General features: G+C 45.4%; 2 protein-coding genes across 5 annotated transcripts in view; one reads left to right on the top strand and one right to left on the bottom strand.

The window, feature by feature from the left end:
* Positions 1–20,500, bottom strand: part of LOC124221718 (dopamine receptor 2) — a 100,588-nt gene that overhangs the window by 18,378 nt on the left and 61,710 nt on the right. The window lies entirely within an intron of this gene.
* Positions 344–2,203, top strand: LOC138191125 (uncharacterized). The gene has a single exon (XM_069137088.1). The coding sequence runs from the start codon at positions 344–346 to the stop codon at positions 2,201–2,203; it is 1,860 nt and encodes a 619-aa protein (XP_068993189.1).

The raw sequence follows: 20,500 nt of genomic DNA, 5'->3' as shown, positions 1-20,500 counted from the left end.
GGAAAACTGTTTAAAAGCGAAATTCCGCCGTCAAATTAACCAGTCGAAAAGAATCGGAGAACAGGACAGTGTTCCATCCTCAAAGCTTCGGTCTCTCAGTGATATTTTATTACCCAGAGTGCGCGAACGCTCGGTGTAAATTTGATCTCGAGGTTAATATGCAATGGACAGTAATTGTGCTTTGCTGCAGTGTTGCGTGCAGGGGCGTTTGAAGTTCGAGAGATAAGAGCCCAATCGTTTGTGGGATCGGTTTGCAGGGATGCGCGAAAGGCGCGAGCGATTATTTCGCGACAGACAATCGTGGCTGGCAAACGTTCGCGGAACAGTTCCACCGCGTTCCGCAATGCGGCTAAACTGGATATACGCCTTCTCGCTGATGTGGGCCTGTCCTGCTCCCTGCAAGACGATAATAAACAGACCGACGCCGGTCTTGCGTGAGAAGGTCGCGACGATCGAGAGTGACATCAAAGCTGTCACCGATTTGAACCCGATAATTTCGTGCGTGCGCAGCATCGCCATAAAACATTTCGACACCACGGAGCGAGTGTCTCTCCTGATACCGAACTTCCTCGACGGTCCAGGTATATCCACCGCCTTCTTCACCGGCCTCGTCGAGGAGCTCGGGGTCTACTCGGTGTCCGAGAACTTCACCGAGGTCTACGTCAAGGCTCACAGCGCCGTCCTCCTGGTCCGCAACTCGACGGATCTGGCGCTGATAAATAACTTGAGAAGTCTGTGCAGCCCGCGGTGCAAGTACGCCGTGTGTCTCTTGACCGATTACAGGGACAAAGCCAGTTTCCTCGCGGAGGCGGAGGCGGTCGTCGAGTCGCTGAGGAAGTCCTGGATCGTAAACGCGGTGATCGTCGCCTCGGTGGGGGGCAAGTTCGTGATAGCTGGAAGTTACAGCTTCGAGGCGGACACCGATCAGGTGCCAAAAAAGCCCGAGATCCTGGGCAGCTGCAGCGCACTGACCGCCAAGTCGGACAACAAGATCTTCCACAAACTGATGATGAACAACACCCGAGTGAACGTGACGGTCTTTCACTGTCCGCCCTACGCCATGCTCGCGGAGGATAAGGAGGGCGACAAGAGGATACGAGGCTTCGAAGGGGAGCTTTTCGAGGTGGTCGCAAAGAGCTTGGATATAAAATTGAACAGGCTGAACATCAGCACGGAAATCAACGACAGTCTACACGAGGAGCTGATCGGTATCCTCAGCGATCCTGGGGAGAGTGACGTCGTGTTTTGCGGTTTGTACTTGGAGAAGGAGGACCGAGTCGAGTACAGCATCCCCTACGAGGTGGAAAAGGTCGTCTGGTTGGTACCGTCCACTCATTCGCTTACTCTGGTAGGCCTCGTCACTCCGCTGCACACCCGCGTCTGGTTCGCCGTATTGGGGCTTCTGGGCTTCGCGGGGCTGATGAAACTCCTAGTATTCAGGAAGATGGAGTTCCTCGGCTTGCTGGCGCTGATACTGGGGGTCTCCCTGCCGCGGCAGCCGAGCACCCTGTCGAACAGGATCTATTTTCTGTCCTGGGTTATCTTCGGTTATGTGATAACGCAGAGCTACTTGGCCTCATTGGCCGGTCAGCTCTTGAATACGAATTACGAAACTATCAAGACCATGCAGGAGCTCGAGAACTCCGGAATACCTTTAGGGGGAACCGCCCGGCACAAGGACCTCTTCAAGGACGACAACCAATCTGTCATACGAAAGATATACAAACGGTACAAGACCCTCTCCACCGAGGAGTACGACGTGCTCATGGACAACATGAACGCTGGGGGTAACAACAGCATGGCTTTGGTCGTCGAGCTGACACTCTCCCACTCCTTACGCCAGTCCGAGCCCTACAAACCCCACACATTGCAGGAAGCGCTCGCTATATACCCGGTCGCCCTCGCCACCTGGAAGGGCCTTCCCTACCTGGATCAAATCAACAAGAAAATATCCTCGCTGAACGAAGCTGGACTAGTGAGCCATTGGAGTGCTCAGTTCGCCAATTCAACCCCCGCATCCATGATCGAGGTCGAGATCTCTCAGGGGTTGGACATGCTCCACCTAAGTCCGAGCTTCCTGCTGCTGCTGCTGGGCCACGGTATGGGCCTGGTAGTATTTCTGATGGAAATTGGCTTCTTCGCTAAGAAGATGAACACTTTTTCCCGGAAGAAGAATCGTAGAGTGGTGAAAAATTTGAAATAAATATTCTTTCTGGAACTCTACACTGTCTGGCTTCATTGCTCTGTATAGTAAACGCGCTAGATTTCCCTTGCACTAGATCCTCTAAGCCAGAAAAGGTAACGGTAATAGAAAGAATACGGAAAGAGAGAGGTAATGAGAAATAGAAACTTCTTTTATATACGGTTTTAGTCGAGGCTTAATAATTGCTCGCCGTCGAGCACGTGTAACGTGGTACTCGTGCCGTGACCGATTTTCGAACACTTTTTTTGCCCACACGCATACCCACACCGACCATTCGCGCAATTTATGATACCCATCGAAACTGACAGCAACAATTGCTCCGGACGGATAGCGGAATACCAGCGGCACTGTTGTTTTCGGTGGCTTCGGTTGTGCGTTGCACCGTCGACGATAAGAGCACCTGCATACCTCGAATGCACAGTTTCAACATGGAAACACGGATGTGGAAACCGAGTGAGTTTACATGGTGGATTAGGGAGGGGGTGGGGGGGGGGGGGGAGGGGTGGACGCAGGTGAAGCTGGATAATTTCAATTTTTATTACCTCCGGGAATATGATTGTGTATTTTACTCGACCGCGTTTGTCTGCGCAATAAATAATTCGGCGAGATAAACCAGGCACGGTAATCGACGAAAGAAAGAACGAGGGAAAAACACGGAAATACCGAAAACGCTGAATTGATGCCCACCGTGGTCAAAGACCGGGAGATCGTTAGACCGGAGAGCGAGACAAACCACTTCCGGAATTATCTTCCTTAATTTCTTGGCCCGGGTGAAATGTGCGCAAGGAAGGGAGGGAGGATGGCTGGACCATATCGTGATCCTCTTGGATTAAGCAACAACACAGTGGTATCGTAAAACTGAATGACTTCTGAGACGGTTAAAATAGCCCGTAAAGGATTAGTGGAGCCGGTTTCACAGCATATTGGATACCGTTGGGATCCGTCGAGGTTCTGCCCTTCGGCCAATCGAGACAACCCTTGCGTGCCGAAAAAACATACTTCGCTACTACCGCTACCCGCTGTCCTCCGTTAGCCACCGATTGCTTATTTCGTCCTTTAGGTATTCCTCAAAATGGCGGTCGACACGCTACGTGCACGCGGGGAGAATGGGGATCGTAAAAATTGATGGAAAGCTGATAGGACGTTTTTTTCTTCTTATTTTTACCACTGACAAAGTCGCGTACTCATCATCCGACCTTGTTAAAAGCAGCCTACGGATTAGGTGCAGAGTCCCGTTCGATTGTGGGACTGGTAACGATTGAGGAGCATGACGCCTATAGTAATTTCGCTAAGAAAAGAGGAAGACGGTTGTGTCTTGGCAGAAATAGACTTGACAACTCACGATCTCTAGGCATCGGGAATGAAGTGATAGGGAAGCTGAAACGCTTATTCTTTTCATCTTATTATTATTTTTGTTACGCTGTACTTGTGAAGACGTTGAGTCACGTTGAAGAAGAAATATTTTTCGTGATACACTTTCAAGCATCAACGGTTCATCTCAAAATCCATGGGGATAACCCATCGCTTTCACTTTCGATGTAGTCCCAATCGACGTTGGAATGATTTCAAAAAAACAAAATGATTAATGATGAAAAATTAACCGATAAACTTGATATCATTCATTGATATATGCTCGTAAAAGTCGAGTCAATTGTTTGGGTAATTTGAGACACAAAGACTAGAAAAATGTAAGGAAGAACGTCGAGCTCAAGTTTCGACTTCACTTTTCAGTAGATTTTGCTTCCCTTTTTGCAGCGTTCATGCAAGACCTTCCAAAAGGATAAATCATATCGAGCTGAGAGCAGGAAATAAGATGCGTGCGTGTCAAGCAGCGTCAACGTCACGTGCGTCCATGGGGGACGGTGACTTCAAAATATGGGAAATTTATATTCCGCGGGAGTTTCGCGCGTTCGTAAAAATCTCGAATAAGAAACGTCAGTCGTCCTACTTTTTGCCGCCAGACAGGACGGCGCCTCTTTGCGTACTCCGGAACAAAGGTAATAAACCGTTGGACGAACTGTTTCGATTGATCCTAAAACATCGGCCATAATTGCGCAACGTGCAGCCCGTGCAGAGGATGCGTGTAACTACATGCTGCTAATACCTAATCTGAGGAGAATTTTTAGTGCCGTATGGGTTTTCAATTTCCTTTTGAGCTTTCGCGAATTAATTACATTGAACCTGCAGTACCTCACACGTTATTTCTTGGGTAAAAGCGTCGTGAGGTGCCGGGATCAAAAGACACGTCGCGCAAGTAAAGTATCATCGAAGTAAACTGCAGCCGTTCAAGGAGTCGAGAAGTGATCGTGCGGAAGAAAGGCCGGCTTTCTTCGCGCTTGATCCTCTTCGTCCTTATTTGTTTCTCTTTTTACTATACCTACCAAAGGCGGCCGTTGTTCTCTTTTCCTCAGGGTTCCCTTTTTTATTTTCCCGAAGAATCGAGGGGAGAGGAAGGAATAAAGTTCGGCGAATTCCAGCTTTGGTCAGACGATCTTCTTAGCATGATTGTTATCAGTGATGTATTGTTAGCTGGCGCGGCATGTTAAGGAGGCACGATTTCGGGGTGCTCGGTTTATCAGCTGGCCAGCTGCTGAATGGAATCCTTTTTGGCTGCGGGAGGTAGTAGCCTCGAACCCTGGGAGGGGGGCAGCTGTGTCAGCTCGTCGTCCTTTATCTGACTCTCTAAGTCGGTCACCAGCTCCTTACATCAAGAATCGAGAGCTGATGAACCGAGCGTTTGATCTGTTACACGCCGTCAATTTTCGCGACGATCAAATCAGACAAAAGAATCTAGCAAAAGGATCCTTATTTTTCATTTCGGGAGAGCATCTAGACCGAGGAAAAAAGCTTTTTCGTCGTTGGCTGAAAGCTCGAGGCGACACCGTTAGGTCGAATTACAACTTTTCTCGGGGAGATTGGTGTTGGTGGTTGTTGTTGGCAGATTATGGAAGCGATTACATTCCTGAAACTGCGCCAAGAGCCGGCGGGCTTTTCACATTTCACCCGACGCGACGCCTTAATGTCGTCAAGGTATTCCTTGGCTATCGAAACTTGATCCACCTCTTTCCATTCACCGCCCATTCCCGTCTCTTCTGCTTTTGGCTATTTGTTATACGGTTGCGCAGCCCGCTTATACTGTCACCTAATAGCACGAACCGATATCGAAACCCACGCCTATTATTTCTCCGCTCTTGGAATGGGGTAGAAATTCTTTGGAAGTTCGCAAAACACGTCACTTCCAGTTGCGTGGATATTAGTTTTCGAAAGGCATATAAGTGTTAAACAAGGATCATCGATCGTAATGAATATCGGCTGATTAGGTACAATCAATTCGAACAAACGAGACCTCGAATTACCTCGCCAATTCGGTGTCCTTTTTTTTTTCACCAAGCCATGAAATTTATCTGATAAAAACTTCGTTTTCAACATTAAAACCTGCAAAAATAACTTCCTTGCCGGGGATAAGCTTAGAAACTGTTGAGTAGTATGGAAAAGCGTATGAAGACGTGTATCGATTCAAGATACGAGATACGACGTCAAGCGTCGGGACGGTCTTGATCCTGCGAATCCCCCTCAATGGTTCTTGGCGTTGAATAAAGATTAAATACCGCATGAAGAGGAGACGTGGATGAAAGGTGGGTAGCAGGAATTCGCGTAGAGCAGGGGGAGAAAGAGAAGAAAAAGAAACAGCATGTCTTATTTTAAGAGGTGAGAACGGATTCTTTCATGAAACTAATATTTTATGTTAAATGTAGGAACAACGAATTTAGAAAAATCCGCTCGATAAATTGCAAATAATATTTTCAGTTTCTTTTATTGAAGCAATTTTGTTAAATTTTCTCAATCAACATCACATTCAAGTCGTCTTCATTCATTCGACAATAAACTTAAAATCAATGTGTAAATATGTATAGATAAAATCAAAGCGTAAAGATTAATGATTAAACATGTATGTATGTGTCAACTTCTTTTGGTTTTTTCATTAAATGGAAATTATTTTTGAATTCTTAACGGATTATCACTAACAACAGGTTTCATATTTCTAACTCTTTTCTTTATACCACATATCGATTTCATGGAAAAAACCAGTAATCTATAAAACTTCGCACGTGTTAAATTGTAGGCCTATGGATTTCTTTACTTCTCACTCGTAACTAGCTGATGATCATTACACGATCTTGGAATATGTAGTGCCAAGTTTGAATTTCGTTATCCGTAGCCTATATCCAGCTACAGCATGTAAGGAGTAGCAGACGTTAAAAATAACGACATTCGGAATAACGCAGAGGGGTGTTAAAAATTCCTGACCGACTTTCGCTGGTATTAAAACTATATTCTACCAGCTTCAGCTTCGCTCTCAAATGATCCAGGGCGCGGAAATTTTCGAGTAAACTAGACGACGTATTGGAATACGAAGACTGAGCGAAAGCCCCGTTCCTAAGCCAAGTACCATAACGTTATTTGAATAAAGTCAACACTACCAGCGGAACGGCTGTATCGTGTAATACCGTTCTCTCCCTCGACGAGGTCCTATATTAAGCCCCGGTGGTCGGGGACTCACGAGTCCTTGCGCCATTCCGAACTAAATTCAGTATTCAAACACCCGATTGGCAAGTTGACTCAATAATTTCGCTTACTTTGAACGCCTGAGGGGGCTTAATTGCAGCGAACTTTTCACACATGGGGTGAAAGTAAAAAATAAAAAAAAAAGATTGCCATAACAATTACGGTACTACAGTACGGTAGTTATTTCTTACTTAGTACAGCCGATTGAAACGTCAAACCGACTTTTTTTTCCCTTCCAACAAACGTACGTAATCCATACTCTTAAAGGTTTGAATTTTTGGAAGCAACCGACTTGCGCTCGGCCTAATCGCGTATATAATACTTTTAATAAACCACGGCCGTCTGACGACTTGACGAATTGCTCGATTCCGTGACTCGTTACCATTAATTGTAAGACTCTGAGAACTCGCAGCTCGACACGCCGAGCTTTTTCTCCGCCACACCTGCAGTTCACCCGTGTAACCAGAGTTTTCTATTTGCGGCAACGAGTGCACGCTTTTCTCAATTCCGTAGAAGACCGAGCGGCGTAATAATACTCCGGGAAACCGTATGCTCATTGAGTAATAGTGCAAGCTGCGGAGCTGCTTGAGAGACGTAACCGTTTTCCCCGAGGGGGTGTCTTGATTACACCACTTGGTATTAACCGGTATAATCTCAACGGACGTTTCGCTGTTTTATACGCTCATACCCTGCAGGTGCTTCAGGAAATCAAGGAACGGCAATCGAAGCCATTGAGCGTGGCCTCGATTCTGCTAATATTTCTTTTCTTATTATTGTGATTTACGGCTTGGATGCACGTTAACCTTTCGGGCTAGATATTCAACTTTCCTCGAGCGATCTCGTTTCTTCCGAGCTCTGATTCTTATCTCGGAGAATCCAAGCTCTTTTGAATCCCGTGAAGGATATAGTCTGAAAAATGGTAACTTTCTGAATTCCGCAACACGACATCGATGAACTGAATCAAATTTCGGGATGAGAAAATAATTGAAGCTCAACCCAATTCGTACTCACTAATGGTCTTCCCCTTGAATGACATTGACTGTTTGATAAATTGCGTATCGTATTACAGCAATTATTAAAATTATGGTGGCCCAGAATGAAGGCAAAACAATTTCCGCCCAAGTGATATTTAAGACGGCACGGTGCACCGACGCGAAAACTTCTTTTGATGCGCATGTATCTAAACAGATTGAAACCCTCCGTAATTTGATTACTGATCGCGCGTTATTAATACCCTTCGCGAAATACAAGCTTATAAATTAAGGTCACGGTCTGCACGAACAGGCGACTAACGTTATAATGGATAGGAACAAGGGGGAGTTTTCGGTGGAAACAATTTTACGCATAAGCGTTAAGTTCAACAGCTTTTATATTAGCTTCTCAATTCCGGGCCTCTCCTACCCACCGTGGAAAATCCGTTCTATTTTACTGATGCCGAGCATTAAATTCCACCCACAGGTATACGTATATATATTTTCATCGTCGATATTCAAATTTCAAGTGGCACATCCAGCTTCTTAGGTACCGTTACGAAACTCCCGATTCCGCCGCCGTAACAATTACCTTCCAATCGCCGTACCGGAGTTCAATTCGGCGATCAAGAAATTTCCCTGCTCCGAAACCGATCACAGAATCGTTAGATCCTCGCTGATTAACCGGAACGAACCTCATCTTCCCGTTTCAAACAGCCCGTGATACCCGGCATAAATGTCTAGCGACTTATTGGCGCTTGTTACGGGAATGAAAAAAGCTTGGAAAACTCGGTCAGAAGTCTCATTGCGAAAACACGTTCTGTGTTACTTTCAAAAACGCGTCGCTTACCGTTCGGGAAATTGATTAAGATAATAGAATGCGGAACACGGAACACGACGCGAGTTTCGCTCCCGACAATTGTGACAATTGGCAATTATCCCCAGGATGAAATCTACTTTCTTAGAGAAATGCTTCTCCCGACACTTCCGTATTCCCGAAGGAGAACTGGAAATTCGTAGGCGAGTAGTGCGAGCGGCTTGGATCGTCCTTTTCATCGACTCCTTCGCGTAATTGATTGTTACCGAGGAATATCGGATCAGGATGCACGGACACGCGCTGGTCGGATTCGAATTACAAGCGGCTTGCGACGTGTGGCCCTGACTGGATTAGTATTTGCGGATGGAGAAAAAAACGCCAGCGAAATTTCTTTCGTTGATCATCTGTCGTAGAGTTCCGATGCAGAAAATTCTAGCTGTTGCAAACAAATTTTTTTTGCTGTGACTACGTTAACACTAAAATTATCTGTTCCAGCGAGTTATTGTTTTTTTTTTTTACTTATAAACACCCGCGCAGCGAATGCCAGCCTTGTTTCGTTCCGTGAAAATCGCACGACTCATCGTCGAGTAAGAATGCGAAATCGATAAAGAAGCGGTACAACCAGTATTTCGCTGTACAAGTAGCCACGGCTGACGAGCGAGAAAATTTACGAGCCCCTTTTCATCGGCCCGCTAAATTCCAGCACCGCAAATCCGAATTGTTGATCGGTTTAGTTCTGTTTCTTATTTTATCGAGTTGAATTCGCATCCCCGTCGCGCGTTGCGCTAATCGAATTCGGCCGAAGTTTAGATTAAAGATTTGGAATAGCGAATTAGAAACCGCGAACGCTAGTTGCCTGAGTTTGAAGGAGGGATGGGGGTTATTTGCAAGACGGATGACGCCCCCGCCTCTCATTCCGTTCCCTTCGTGCCAGATTCAACTCCTGGTTTCACTTCCGCGTTGGGGTCGCGCCTTGCGGTGATTCGTGGTGCTAGGAACGCTCCTTCTCTTCACCTTGGTTGTGAATATCGCAAATCTTGAGGCGTGCGAATTCTCGGAGAAAGAATAACGGGCCTGGAATCCGCCCGCATCTTACCCCGAGTGGAGTGTTCCTTCAACCCCTCCGACGGTGGAAATTTATCGTCGGACGTTTATTGTTTTTATACCCTAGGATAAATGATTCGACGTTAAGGAACGGGGGGTCCGCAGACTCGAGGACGTGGTTACGGGCCGCCCCTGACTGCAGTACCGGAAACGGATAGGCTTCAAATATTCAAAACGGATCGTCCCCTCGATCCAAAACTGGTTCCGACGTCGTTTTATTATACAGTTGCTAAAACCACCGCTGCGGTCTCTGCAACGTTATTATACGCGATCGTAAAAACCCTTGTTTATGAAGATGTTTATGCGCTTGTTCGACGAGCAGTCGAAAGCCAGAAGGAGCCTGGAATTTCGGAGCTTATTCTCACGGACGACATTCGGCGAAGGTGCAGGTAGGTATCTTCGCAGGTGATCGAGTCTCCGGCAAAGCACCTCGGACCCTCGGGACCATCAACATCCATTCGAAGGCTACACCGGACGTGTAGAGAGGATCATCAGAGCTCTGTGTCGCCGACAGGCTCCGACGAAAGGTACGACCTTCGGCGTAAGGATCACCGAGGATCCTTCAGGTCCTCGAGAGCGAACGAGGGGCATCCTTTACACCGTCGCGTCGGAGTGTCAGGACCTTGACGGTATCTGGTGTCCGGATGTCAGAAGCGTTCTTTTCCTCGAAATCCTTTTCGGGCTGCATGCCGGAGAGTCCATTGAAATTCCGAAACTGTTGGACGTATCTTTTGCGATGAATTCTCTGTTTGTCAATTACCGAAAACGTACAATCAGGCCATTTCTAAGCTCTTACATACCGCAGCTGCTTGAATTACCAGAGTCAATCGATTTCTCAGCCGTGTCAAGTTTGAGGGGTTGCTCGAGTCGATTTTAACCCGATGGCAGTGCCGATCGATGCAGTTCGTTCATTCGATAACTTCCCCGAGTTCGCAAACGGCGAATCGATGATCAATGGGACAGCATATTTCGTGCAAATATCGTCAAGTTGATAATCGTCCGAAACTATTCGTCGATAATAAAATCGTCCGACTTTCACGAATTACAGCTGTCTTCGGGTATTTTCCGAGATTGCAAACCTTCCAAAGCTCAGCTTTGGCGAATCGGTTCGCAATAATATATCCGTTCGTCGCCACGCCGGCTGCCTTTTAAGGCCCGAACGGTTCCCAGGCTTCTGCGCGTTTTTTCTCCGCTCGGACATCTTTTTCCTCTACAAATACCAACGGGGGTCGGAAACTGTCGATAATTCTTCCGTGCCGCGGGATTATAGGTAGAAGCTGGTCGAGACTCACGCGTGGCATCCCAACTAGAGTAGAACTTGCGTCTCTTCACCCTTGGACACCTTTGCAGGGTTTAGCGGATAACGCGATCAGCGACATGCTGCCACGACAGCCGGACCCAGGCCAGATCGAAGAGCTGAAAGGTAGACAGAAACGGCGTCTAACAGGCTTGAGGCTCGACACGCTCGACCGCGTGTTCAGAATTGGATCGAACAGCTTGCGTCTCCGGTCCAGCCTTGGGCGGATATCCAATAACGGAATTGATGGCTGGTTGGCTCTCGACTCGCCGGTGAACTTTCCAAAATCGATTGCACTTGATACACCTATCCGAATGACGAAAGGACATACCGAAGAAGAAATCCTGGCAGCCAATAATCGTCGTTATTGCCGAAGATAAGCGAAGCTAGGAGTTTAAATTCAATGGAACTAACTGGAATGTCGGATTATTTATTGCTAGTGAACGTTTACCGAGCTTATTTAGGGACATTTCGGGGAAAACTGCGGGCGATGAAAATAACCCGCAGTTTCAACGAAATTTATTCTATCCGTGTTCCTGCAATCTTTTGAACCACACTCGTCGTATTACGGTGACGAGCAGTGAAAAACAGGATTAAATTTCGACGAGCCACGTGTACACAGTTTCTCTGACCTTGTACTCGGAAATTTATTCGAGATACGAGAAGATCTCGGTGATACACACCCACGGCGCCTTTTCAGGATTATTTTACACGTCTCGTCGAGTGATTTGAGTCGGTATAATCGCGAAGTGACGGATTGCCGCGAGATCCTTTATGCAAGGAAATACGGGTGAATTAAGAGCGGTTGGGTGGAGTGCCCAATTATTGCAAGAAAATTCCCCCACGGCTAGAAACGCGCTCGATTTTCGCGTAGAAATAATCTCCGGCTTTCGAGGGCGTGAAATTTTTTCCAAGGGAAAAAAGGAGAGGTTTAATCTTCCCGACGGAATGCGCGGAGTGCGTAGATCCTTATATTCTCCTTTATATCTTCTCCCGAAATTTGATCGTCTCCTTGAGATGCGAGCGAATCCGGAACGACGCTCATCTTCGGCGAATTGTGCCTTCTGGTTTCATTCAGAGCTTACTTCCTCTATCGGGCCGCATTTTTTCTCCTTGGCAGCAGAGTAATAAAATCCATTCCGAAGACGTCTCGAGTCAAACGTCGAACGTACAGACGCGTAGTTGCAGGAGTTTCTCGGGCCGGCCTCGATTACCGAAGAAAAAAGGTGAATAGATTTTTTTCCTTTTTTACGTCATCATTTCTCATCGTACCGATCCGTGGCTCGATTATGGGCGACGCGAAAGAGAAGAGAAGAAGGACGGGAAAAGAGAGCGCGGTGTGACACGAGTGGATTTTTTCACCGCATACACTCTCATCCGTCAGTCGGAATATCGTTAAAACAAAAATGTACCCACGACTGCGGGAGGAAAAGTTGGATACTATACAAAATTGGAGCAAGATATTTTTGTGACGCGAAAATTTTACACGTCACAGCTTTCGCTGTCGAACTTTGATCAGTTCCGAGGTACTTAATTCTTCTCCTCGTAACTCGAGGTGTCGAAATTCTCTTTCCGAACTCCCAACGAAGAAAAAGAAGTTTTTCGAATTTTCGGCCAGACCACACCTACCTGATTATGCAACACGGGGTACAAACATCTCACGGCACTGAACCGGAACGTAGAGAGAGGAAACAGGAAAACCTATCGACACTTCAAGCGGATAACCTCGTATATTTTCAGATACATTGCCCTGGCGCGGCGGCGTTACGATCAAATCGGAGCTTTCCAGGGGATCAGCTGATCTGAATTTTGAACGCCGGTTTTTGTCGAGATGGGTACACGCGCGTCTTATATTTTCAGAACAAGCTTTTTTCCCGGCCAATAATATAAGCTCGAAATTTGTCACGGTGCGATCTTTTCCATTCGAAATTTCGACTACGAATGGAAACTCGGAAACGACGTTTGTCGAAGCTTGAAAAAAAAAACGCAGTGCTTTCCGGAGGAAAGGCGAAATAAAAAAAAATTCCGGGCGAGGAGAAGCCTTCTTCTGGGATACGACATCGGGTTCGAAACCTCCCGGCGCAATACGATTGTATTTTCGATTGACACCCAGACCCGTTGTTCGAGTGAATTAACGAATGGCTACAGGACACCGTAGGGCGTAGAGAGTGAATTTCTATGGAAGACGAATGAGCTCTCCGAGCACTCGTGCGAACGAAACCCAACACTTCACACGTCAGGAAAGATTAATAAAACGGTATACTCGCGTTGAATACCCAATTCAAAGAATTTTTTTGAAAAATTCCACTTGGTGCGAAAGCGTGGGCTTACCTCAAACGTACAAGCATGCAGTGATTAATTAATTGCTCATCCGCCGATCGGCAATAGGTAAAAAAAAAAAATAAACGAAAGAAAGAGGAAAAAACAAAAAAATAAAAATTAGGTCGCAAACATTTTGACGAGCTGGATTTAACGAACGATTTCAACACGTCAATCCAATCTCCGTTTCCACTTTAACTGACATTATGTATTCCAAGAATGTTACTGACCTGTAAAATTTAACTAGTTTTGTAATTAGCCTGGATCTTTGCTATCCATTTTTGCAGTCATGAAGCTCGGCGTACCTTCGAGTAAGGTAGAGACCGATCCATGATTCATGGATAACTCTCTACCGCGAGCGTGAAAACTTGTTCGTTGTGGAAAGTCGAGGGGAGGGGAAGGGAGGGTAGGGCAAAGGTTCACCGCGATATGTGAACCCGCGGTGGAAACAAGTTTCCCGAATGACACGTCACAGTGTACCGAATACCTACCGACTGTGCATAGAAGGCACCTGTTTGAAATGCATGGAGTGGCTCCCACTGGTTATAGGCATCTGTCTACCAGACAACTTGTAATACGGTCTGCATATACGTTCTACCTATTACCCTGCAGGTACGTGGACATTGTGTCCCGAACGCGCACCTGCGAGAAGCTCACGACTACTAAAAAGCACAGGGATGCGTTTGAATATCGGAGACTGGTCGACGATTGTTTCGGCAATTGCAATTTTTCCCTATTAAAGCTCGTTTTATAACTCGGTGTATGTATAATATCTAGCACGCACAGTTTTAGGTCTATTTGAATTATTCAGACTCGCGAGAGATACGCGAAAAGTTGCAAACCGCAAGAAGCGCCGTCTCGACGTTGTCTTTACAATCAGCGCAGATAGCTTAACGCGCAAAAACACTCCTGCACCTTCGCCCATCTTATATGTGTAACATTAATTTGCTACCCTGCCCGAGTCTTCGCTATTTGCGAAGCTCGTTGGCATAAAATTAGCCCTTTCTTGTCTCACATGTAGAGGTTTTTTTGAATTCTTTGAAAGCGGAATCGAACGGATGATAAAATCACGGTTCAACGTCGGAATAACTGCATTTCTATATTTGCATGTATTGATTTAGGGAAAGTTTGACGTCGACTTCGCAAAGGTTTAACGGGGGAAGAAGGTCGCTGTAGCGGCGATTTATTAAAAAGCATTTTGCATTTTTGGTAATACCGACATATAGGGTCAGGATCTCGTAATTCCTCGAACTACGAAGCGGCTGTTTGAAAGCGGGCAATATCCACAAATTTATACAGACGTCGCATAAATGGGCACGGATTAGGGACCAAAAAACACGCGGACAATTTTCTCGAGAAACTCGAAGCAGGGATTCATTTTCATGAAAAGAAGAAACGAAATGTACTACATACGTTGAATTCACAAACAACCGGAATGCTTCAGATTTTCATTATTTGTCGAGCTTATCTTCTCGCTGAATCACGAACAAACGTTTCCACTTTCTCCCTCAAATACCAACGTTTCTTCGTAAGTTTGAGCAAATTTCTACCGAATCAAGAGATATCTGTTATTTATTAGATATAAAAAAGCGTGCTGGTATAATTTCTCAGTTGTTACAATACAGTTGCGAAATTGTACAACTTACGTTAAAATTCTTTTCAGTATTCTTCGAATGATTCAGCGAATGATTAAGGCGGTACGTCGAATCTCGAATTGTAATATATCTACTGGCAATTAAGCCCATTTGAAATAGCGTCACGATCAAACTTCTCCCACGTTGTTCCCAATGAAAATTGGCAATCCGGAAATAAAATCGACTCACCGGTTCTGCGTCGCAAAATTTTTTCCAGATTGCAAAAAGTTATGTGAAACGGTAATAGTTTGCAGATTACAATTTCCGTAAATAAAATTTATGTTTTTAGGGTGACCTTCGACCTTACCGAAAGCCCGGAGAGCTTCTCTCGAGCTTATACGCGATTAGCAACGTGGGTCAGTATTTTCTGAGCCAACCCTTGGGCGTATATGAAGTGTAACGGATCCCCACGATTGAGAGGGCCTTGACATTTCGGATCTCCCTACTCACCGGTTGTCACGTTAATGGGAATTCGGCTGGGTGAATTCTAAGAGTGGGCAAACTTTGCTCGGCAGGGTCGCGGGAGGCTGATATCGGGCCAAGGATTACCAACCCCGATCGCCCGAAGATCGTCAAAAGTGGAATTCCTCGGGGAGCCGGTTTCGTTCGGGTCTCTTCGTTAGGTCAAACTGCCCGAAGTGTTAGGCCAATTAAACCGCGGCTAACCGCATGCGGCGGCCAAGAGTCGAGGGCATTGAAATTCCCGCCTCTTGTTCGGCCTTTTACATACCGCAGATTTTTTACCCAGGAAGAGAAACGACGGTTATATATTTATGTAATTTGACATGTGTGGAAAAATTGTAAATTTTCATGAGGCACTCTCCGGAGTCCATTTTTACCCGGAAACTCTGAGCTGAAAAAGTTCGCTCTCACTTACGCTTGCATTTTCATAATTTGGCACCCCCCGTTAATGCCGCTAATTTGTGGAATTGAAATAGCAAATATTGCAGACCATCTGAAAGTTGAACGTACCGTCAAATGAAATTGGACATGCGCTCTTTGGAGAGAATAAGAACTCAGCGCGGAGATGACAAGGGAAGGCTGTAAAATGAATGGGGAGGTTTTATAACTGCCGTAAAGGGTGGAAAGGAGGAAATATATTAGAAGGAAAGAAGAAAGAGAAGAGGAAAATCAAATCAACTTTTCCCGCACCTCCTCGGATCTCTATTGGTGTATTGATCAAGTTAGCGGGCTTGACTGGTCCTCCGGTAATATAAGAAGCCATTGGTACGTCATTGCGGGAGGTTCGATCTTCTGTCCGGAACAGACAGGTCAGCCAACATGATCGTGAATGGGACGAGATCAGCGAGCGTGTCTGTAGAGTACACGGAAGGAAAGAGCGGTTCTCCCTGTTTTCCGTATTCTCTTTTTTTGCCTTTTCTCTCTCTCTCTCTCTCTTTCTCCGCCTCGCCTGTGTCGTCCCATTCACTCATAGAGATTGGACGGGCGTCACGGGGAAATAGGTTCCCAAATCGACGACTACCTGCCCGACGACGACGAGGAACTCTGAAAGCACAGAGTTTCCAGAGAAACCGCTCACTCGCGGAAGTCGTAAATTCGACAACCGGAAAGCAAGTTGTTAACAAAGGAAACTCGCGTGACTCGAATGTTCTTCGAGATCATGAGGAATCACTCGAGGTAACCAAAATCGCACGATAGCGCTGGAGAAGTTGACTGGCAATCGTTGGAAATCATAGAAATCGTCGCAAGTCATCGGTATACAGATATCGAGTATTTTTAGTCGTATGAAATAATTTTCACTAATTTTCATTGGTTCTCTGTGATTCTATTCGGTTCGGAAATCAGCCAAAATCGTCTAGGAGGCTCGGACGTCATTGGAAATAAACTGAAAGCACACGACGAGGTGAACGTCGATAGAAATCACTCTAAATCGATGCTTCAGAATCGAAATCGTTGATTCGTTTTCCAATTAAATGGCACCTTGTCCTGTCTAAACGTCCGTTGTTTTGAAATGGGAAGACACAAGGTGTGAATTCCGAATGACCCTGAGACGAGAATAATCTCTTCCTATTAGGCGGCAGCCGACGAAGATACGCCTGCTCGTCTGGCTATAACTCTCCATTATTCGAAGGCCGGCTTCCGACCTGCTTAGAATCCCATTAATTGAATTTACCCTCGCATTAAACGATAATCCTTATAGCGTGGAAGTTGGCCCGGTTAGGCTCGTCGTATCTAGGCACTCTCAATGGACCCGTCGTGTATCCATAAAACAATGCTCATTATCCGTAGCGAAGATTGCGGCCGACCATCGAGAAGAGCCGCAAGATACGGCTGGCCGAGTGTACATCCGAGGCTCGTAACTTCTCGTGCATGCCAATTAGCCAGACCCTGCAGACTTCTCCTCGTCGCTTTCATTTCGGGTTACGCTGATCCCCCGGATCGGGGATTCGGCTCTGTGTCACTGTATCCAATTCTCGTGTTATAGGCAAGATATTAGGGGCGGTATTTAATTCACGATGTGAACCGACTCTCGATTAGGGCTTGAGTTTGCAATGCAAATGTGAAAGCGATGAAACGAAATCCGTGGTCTCGCTGCAAAGCTTGCCTGCAACAATTTTTTTGTATTTTTTTCCTTATCGTTGTTTCAGTTCTTTCGGATTGTATAAATTTGAATATTTATTGCTTCTTTATGGACGAGAATGAAGATCGAGCCGCGTGTCGAGGTTACGTTTTTACCGTATACGTGAAATCCGATCGTCGATCATGAGAACCGACTCGCGGTGTTACTTTACCCTATAATTCTGATTTAATGAAATTATAAGACGGAGAAAGAGATAAGAATTTTCCGTCTGACTCGTTCCAAGTTTTTTTCTCGTCCTTTTCACTCGTACATTAGTCGCGTGATTATATATTTATGAATTTTTTTCACATCCCGAAACTGGTACTTGTGCCTCGTTCTCGCGTCTTATATATCCCCTTGGAAACCGCGGCTCTAAACGATTATCATAAATCGGGGGAAACATGCGTAAGCTTAAAAGTGCCCAACCTGAGAGCCTAATGGACTCGGCAGTGTCCTGAACGGGCGCAAAATGCCTTAATTGCTTCCCTGAAAAATCCCCATTATCGTTACAGTTATGCATACGCGACGACCTCGAGGTGATGTTCACGAAGTTAACCGCGCATTAACAACCAGAATCCTCAATTATACAACGCGGACAAAAATTTCATCCAGCGGTGAGAAAAAAATTGAAAATTAAAAACGGATAATGTAATTCGAGATTAGAAAGACTCTGGTTTAAATTTTATGGATTCGATGATAACGGTGAAGAGCAATGATAGCGATTCTGAAACCCTGCAAATTCAATCGAAGTCGCTTCAACTGTATTGATTGGAATCCGCTGGAAGAGATTCAAGAAGATTGGTTGGTCAAAATCGATACTTTTCATTATTTTTATCACGCGACAGTCGTGCATTTAGTATTCATCGAATTATTATATTCATGGGCTACGAAGATCACTATAAAAGTAGAAAACAAAAAGAAACTACTAGAATTATAAAGGCAGGCTTAAATATCGATGCTTCGTTTCAAATGACTTCAAAACCATTCAAAAACTCGTAGTAAAAACTTGTCTTCCGAAGAGAATGAGTATTACTACGAATCATTCTAAAACGATTCGAAATTAAGTATCTATATATTCATATTTATGCTATTTTTTTTATAATTCTAGTATTTCTTATTTTGGTATTTTTACAAAGACTTTGAAAGCTCACGAATTTGTCCTCAATCTACGACTACCTGATAAGACAATTAGTAACAAACCGTATATTTCCAAACAAACTTATTAAAATCAAGCAGACGCAAAGCTAATTGAGACTGAAAGCTGCAGGATTTGCACCCATAGAATTAAGGACCGAGTCAACGAGGCGTAAATTTGCGAACCAGTGGGAGTAATTTTACCGTCGTGTTCCATAAATCAGAGACGTCCTCAATCGCTCCCGTTAAACAACTATAAGCCCCGCGAAGCTAGACGCAAAACTGAAGCCTCGAATCTCTGTCCCCGTCGTGCCAACCGACCACCTACCTCGAAATATGGCCGTACACTTTGGCTACGGAGAGCGAGAACTTTCCTTCAAGTTTCAGACTACCGACCGTCTGAATGAAATATTCGAATTTGACTCGACGGTCGCGTCTCTGGTTCTGTTTTCAATTAAACACAACCCGGATAATTGAGTCTGCAGGTCTATTGCGGTCATTCTCTCGACCGTAAATTCGCGGGAATACCGAACTCGCGGTTACTGATCGACGCCATCTCTCTGCCTGGAAAGGATCTTGAAACTGGAAGAACAAGAACATTTTTTTATTATTTCGTCTCCGACGATGGATAGATTCGTGAAAAATAAGCTCGTCGAAAACGGTCAAAATATAGGTATGTTAAATGATTAAAAGCGGATTTTCTCGAGACGTGGAAGTAGATATTGTACGGAAATCAAAATTTCACTCGTAAGAGAGTGAAATAAGTTGAAAAAAAAAAAAATTGAACAAACGAAAAGAAGGGTAGAAAGAGGAAGGCGGCGAGGGGGGAGAGGGGGTAAAAAAAAAGGTGAAAAAAGGGAAGAAATTTCGCGGAAAGAATATCGACCAGATTTATTGGTAATCGAGTGGAAACCATGCAGAGTTCGCTCGGCGAGGTCCAGCATAAAGGATCTAATCGCCGATAGGCGTTCAAGCGTGTCCGCACACACGTTCGCCTTTTGGGAGATACGTGAATATGGCATACGAGGGGATCTATACGTGCATGGAGAGACGGCTTCGAGGGCATCTCGACGCCGATCAGCGTGCCCGGGCGTTTTAATCAGTCGATTCGTGTTCGATGCCGCAGTGCGTTGAAATCACGTAGGCATACAAAGAGCGATTTACGAGGCTTTCATCTCGTCTGTTGTTGCGAAGATGCGTAAACATCCTCAGTCCAACGATCGAACGATCGCTCTTCAGGCCGGTCGAGGAGTCCGATTTGATCGGATGTTCTCTGCGTTGGTGTTGCGTTGCCGAAGCTCGATTTATCAGTGGGTATAAATTTTTCAAACAGTATTGCAAAACGCATTTCGATTCCGAGATCATTTGTAACGGTCGTAAGAATTTTGGCGACTTGGGATCCGACATGTGGGCGGGGCCTATTCAATATGGCGCAGAAATGTTCCGCTGATGTACAGAGCTCTTGTTTGCGGTATTAGTTTTTTTCAAAAATTATAATAAATATAGATAATATACGTGATTCGGCTGGTACAAGTCCTGCGCAACGCAATTTTTTAGAAGGTGAAAGAGTGTTGGATGCAAATTACATCGTGAAATGTGGTTTAAGGTACGAAATTGCAACGAGTGAGGAGACCGGTTTCGCAGCTCTGTGTTTACAAACATCGTGTATACGTGGTCCACCGCACGAAGTGAACGGCAAAGTGCAGAGAAACGGGAAAATCATGACGGTGAAGTGCTCCTGTGAAGCAGGGTAAAGTGAGAAACGCAAGCACATCATGGCAACACTTCTTTACTGCTACCGGTAAGATATAACTTGACCTAAAAATTTAACAACCTCAAAATGTTTATGCCGACTGCATTGAATTTCTCTATGA

Source organism: Neodiprion pinetum, chromosome 6, assembly GCF_021155775.2.
Source record: "Neodiprion pinetum isolate iyNeoPine1 chromosome 6, iyNeoPine1.2, whole genome shotgun sequence".
Taxonomy (NCBI): Eukaryota; Metazoa; Arthropoda; class Insecta; order Hymenoptera; family Diprionidae; genus Neodiprion; species Neodiprion pinetum.
This window is presented reverse-complemented; position numbering and strand designations above follow the sequence as displayed.

Coding starts and splice junctions, on each gene's coding strand:
- LOC138191125 (XM_069137088.1), top strand. CDS start 344: ATGCGGCTAAACTGGATATACGCCTTCTCGCTGATGTGGGCCTGTCCT.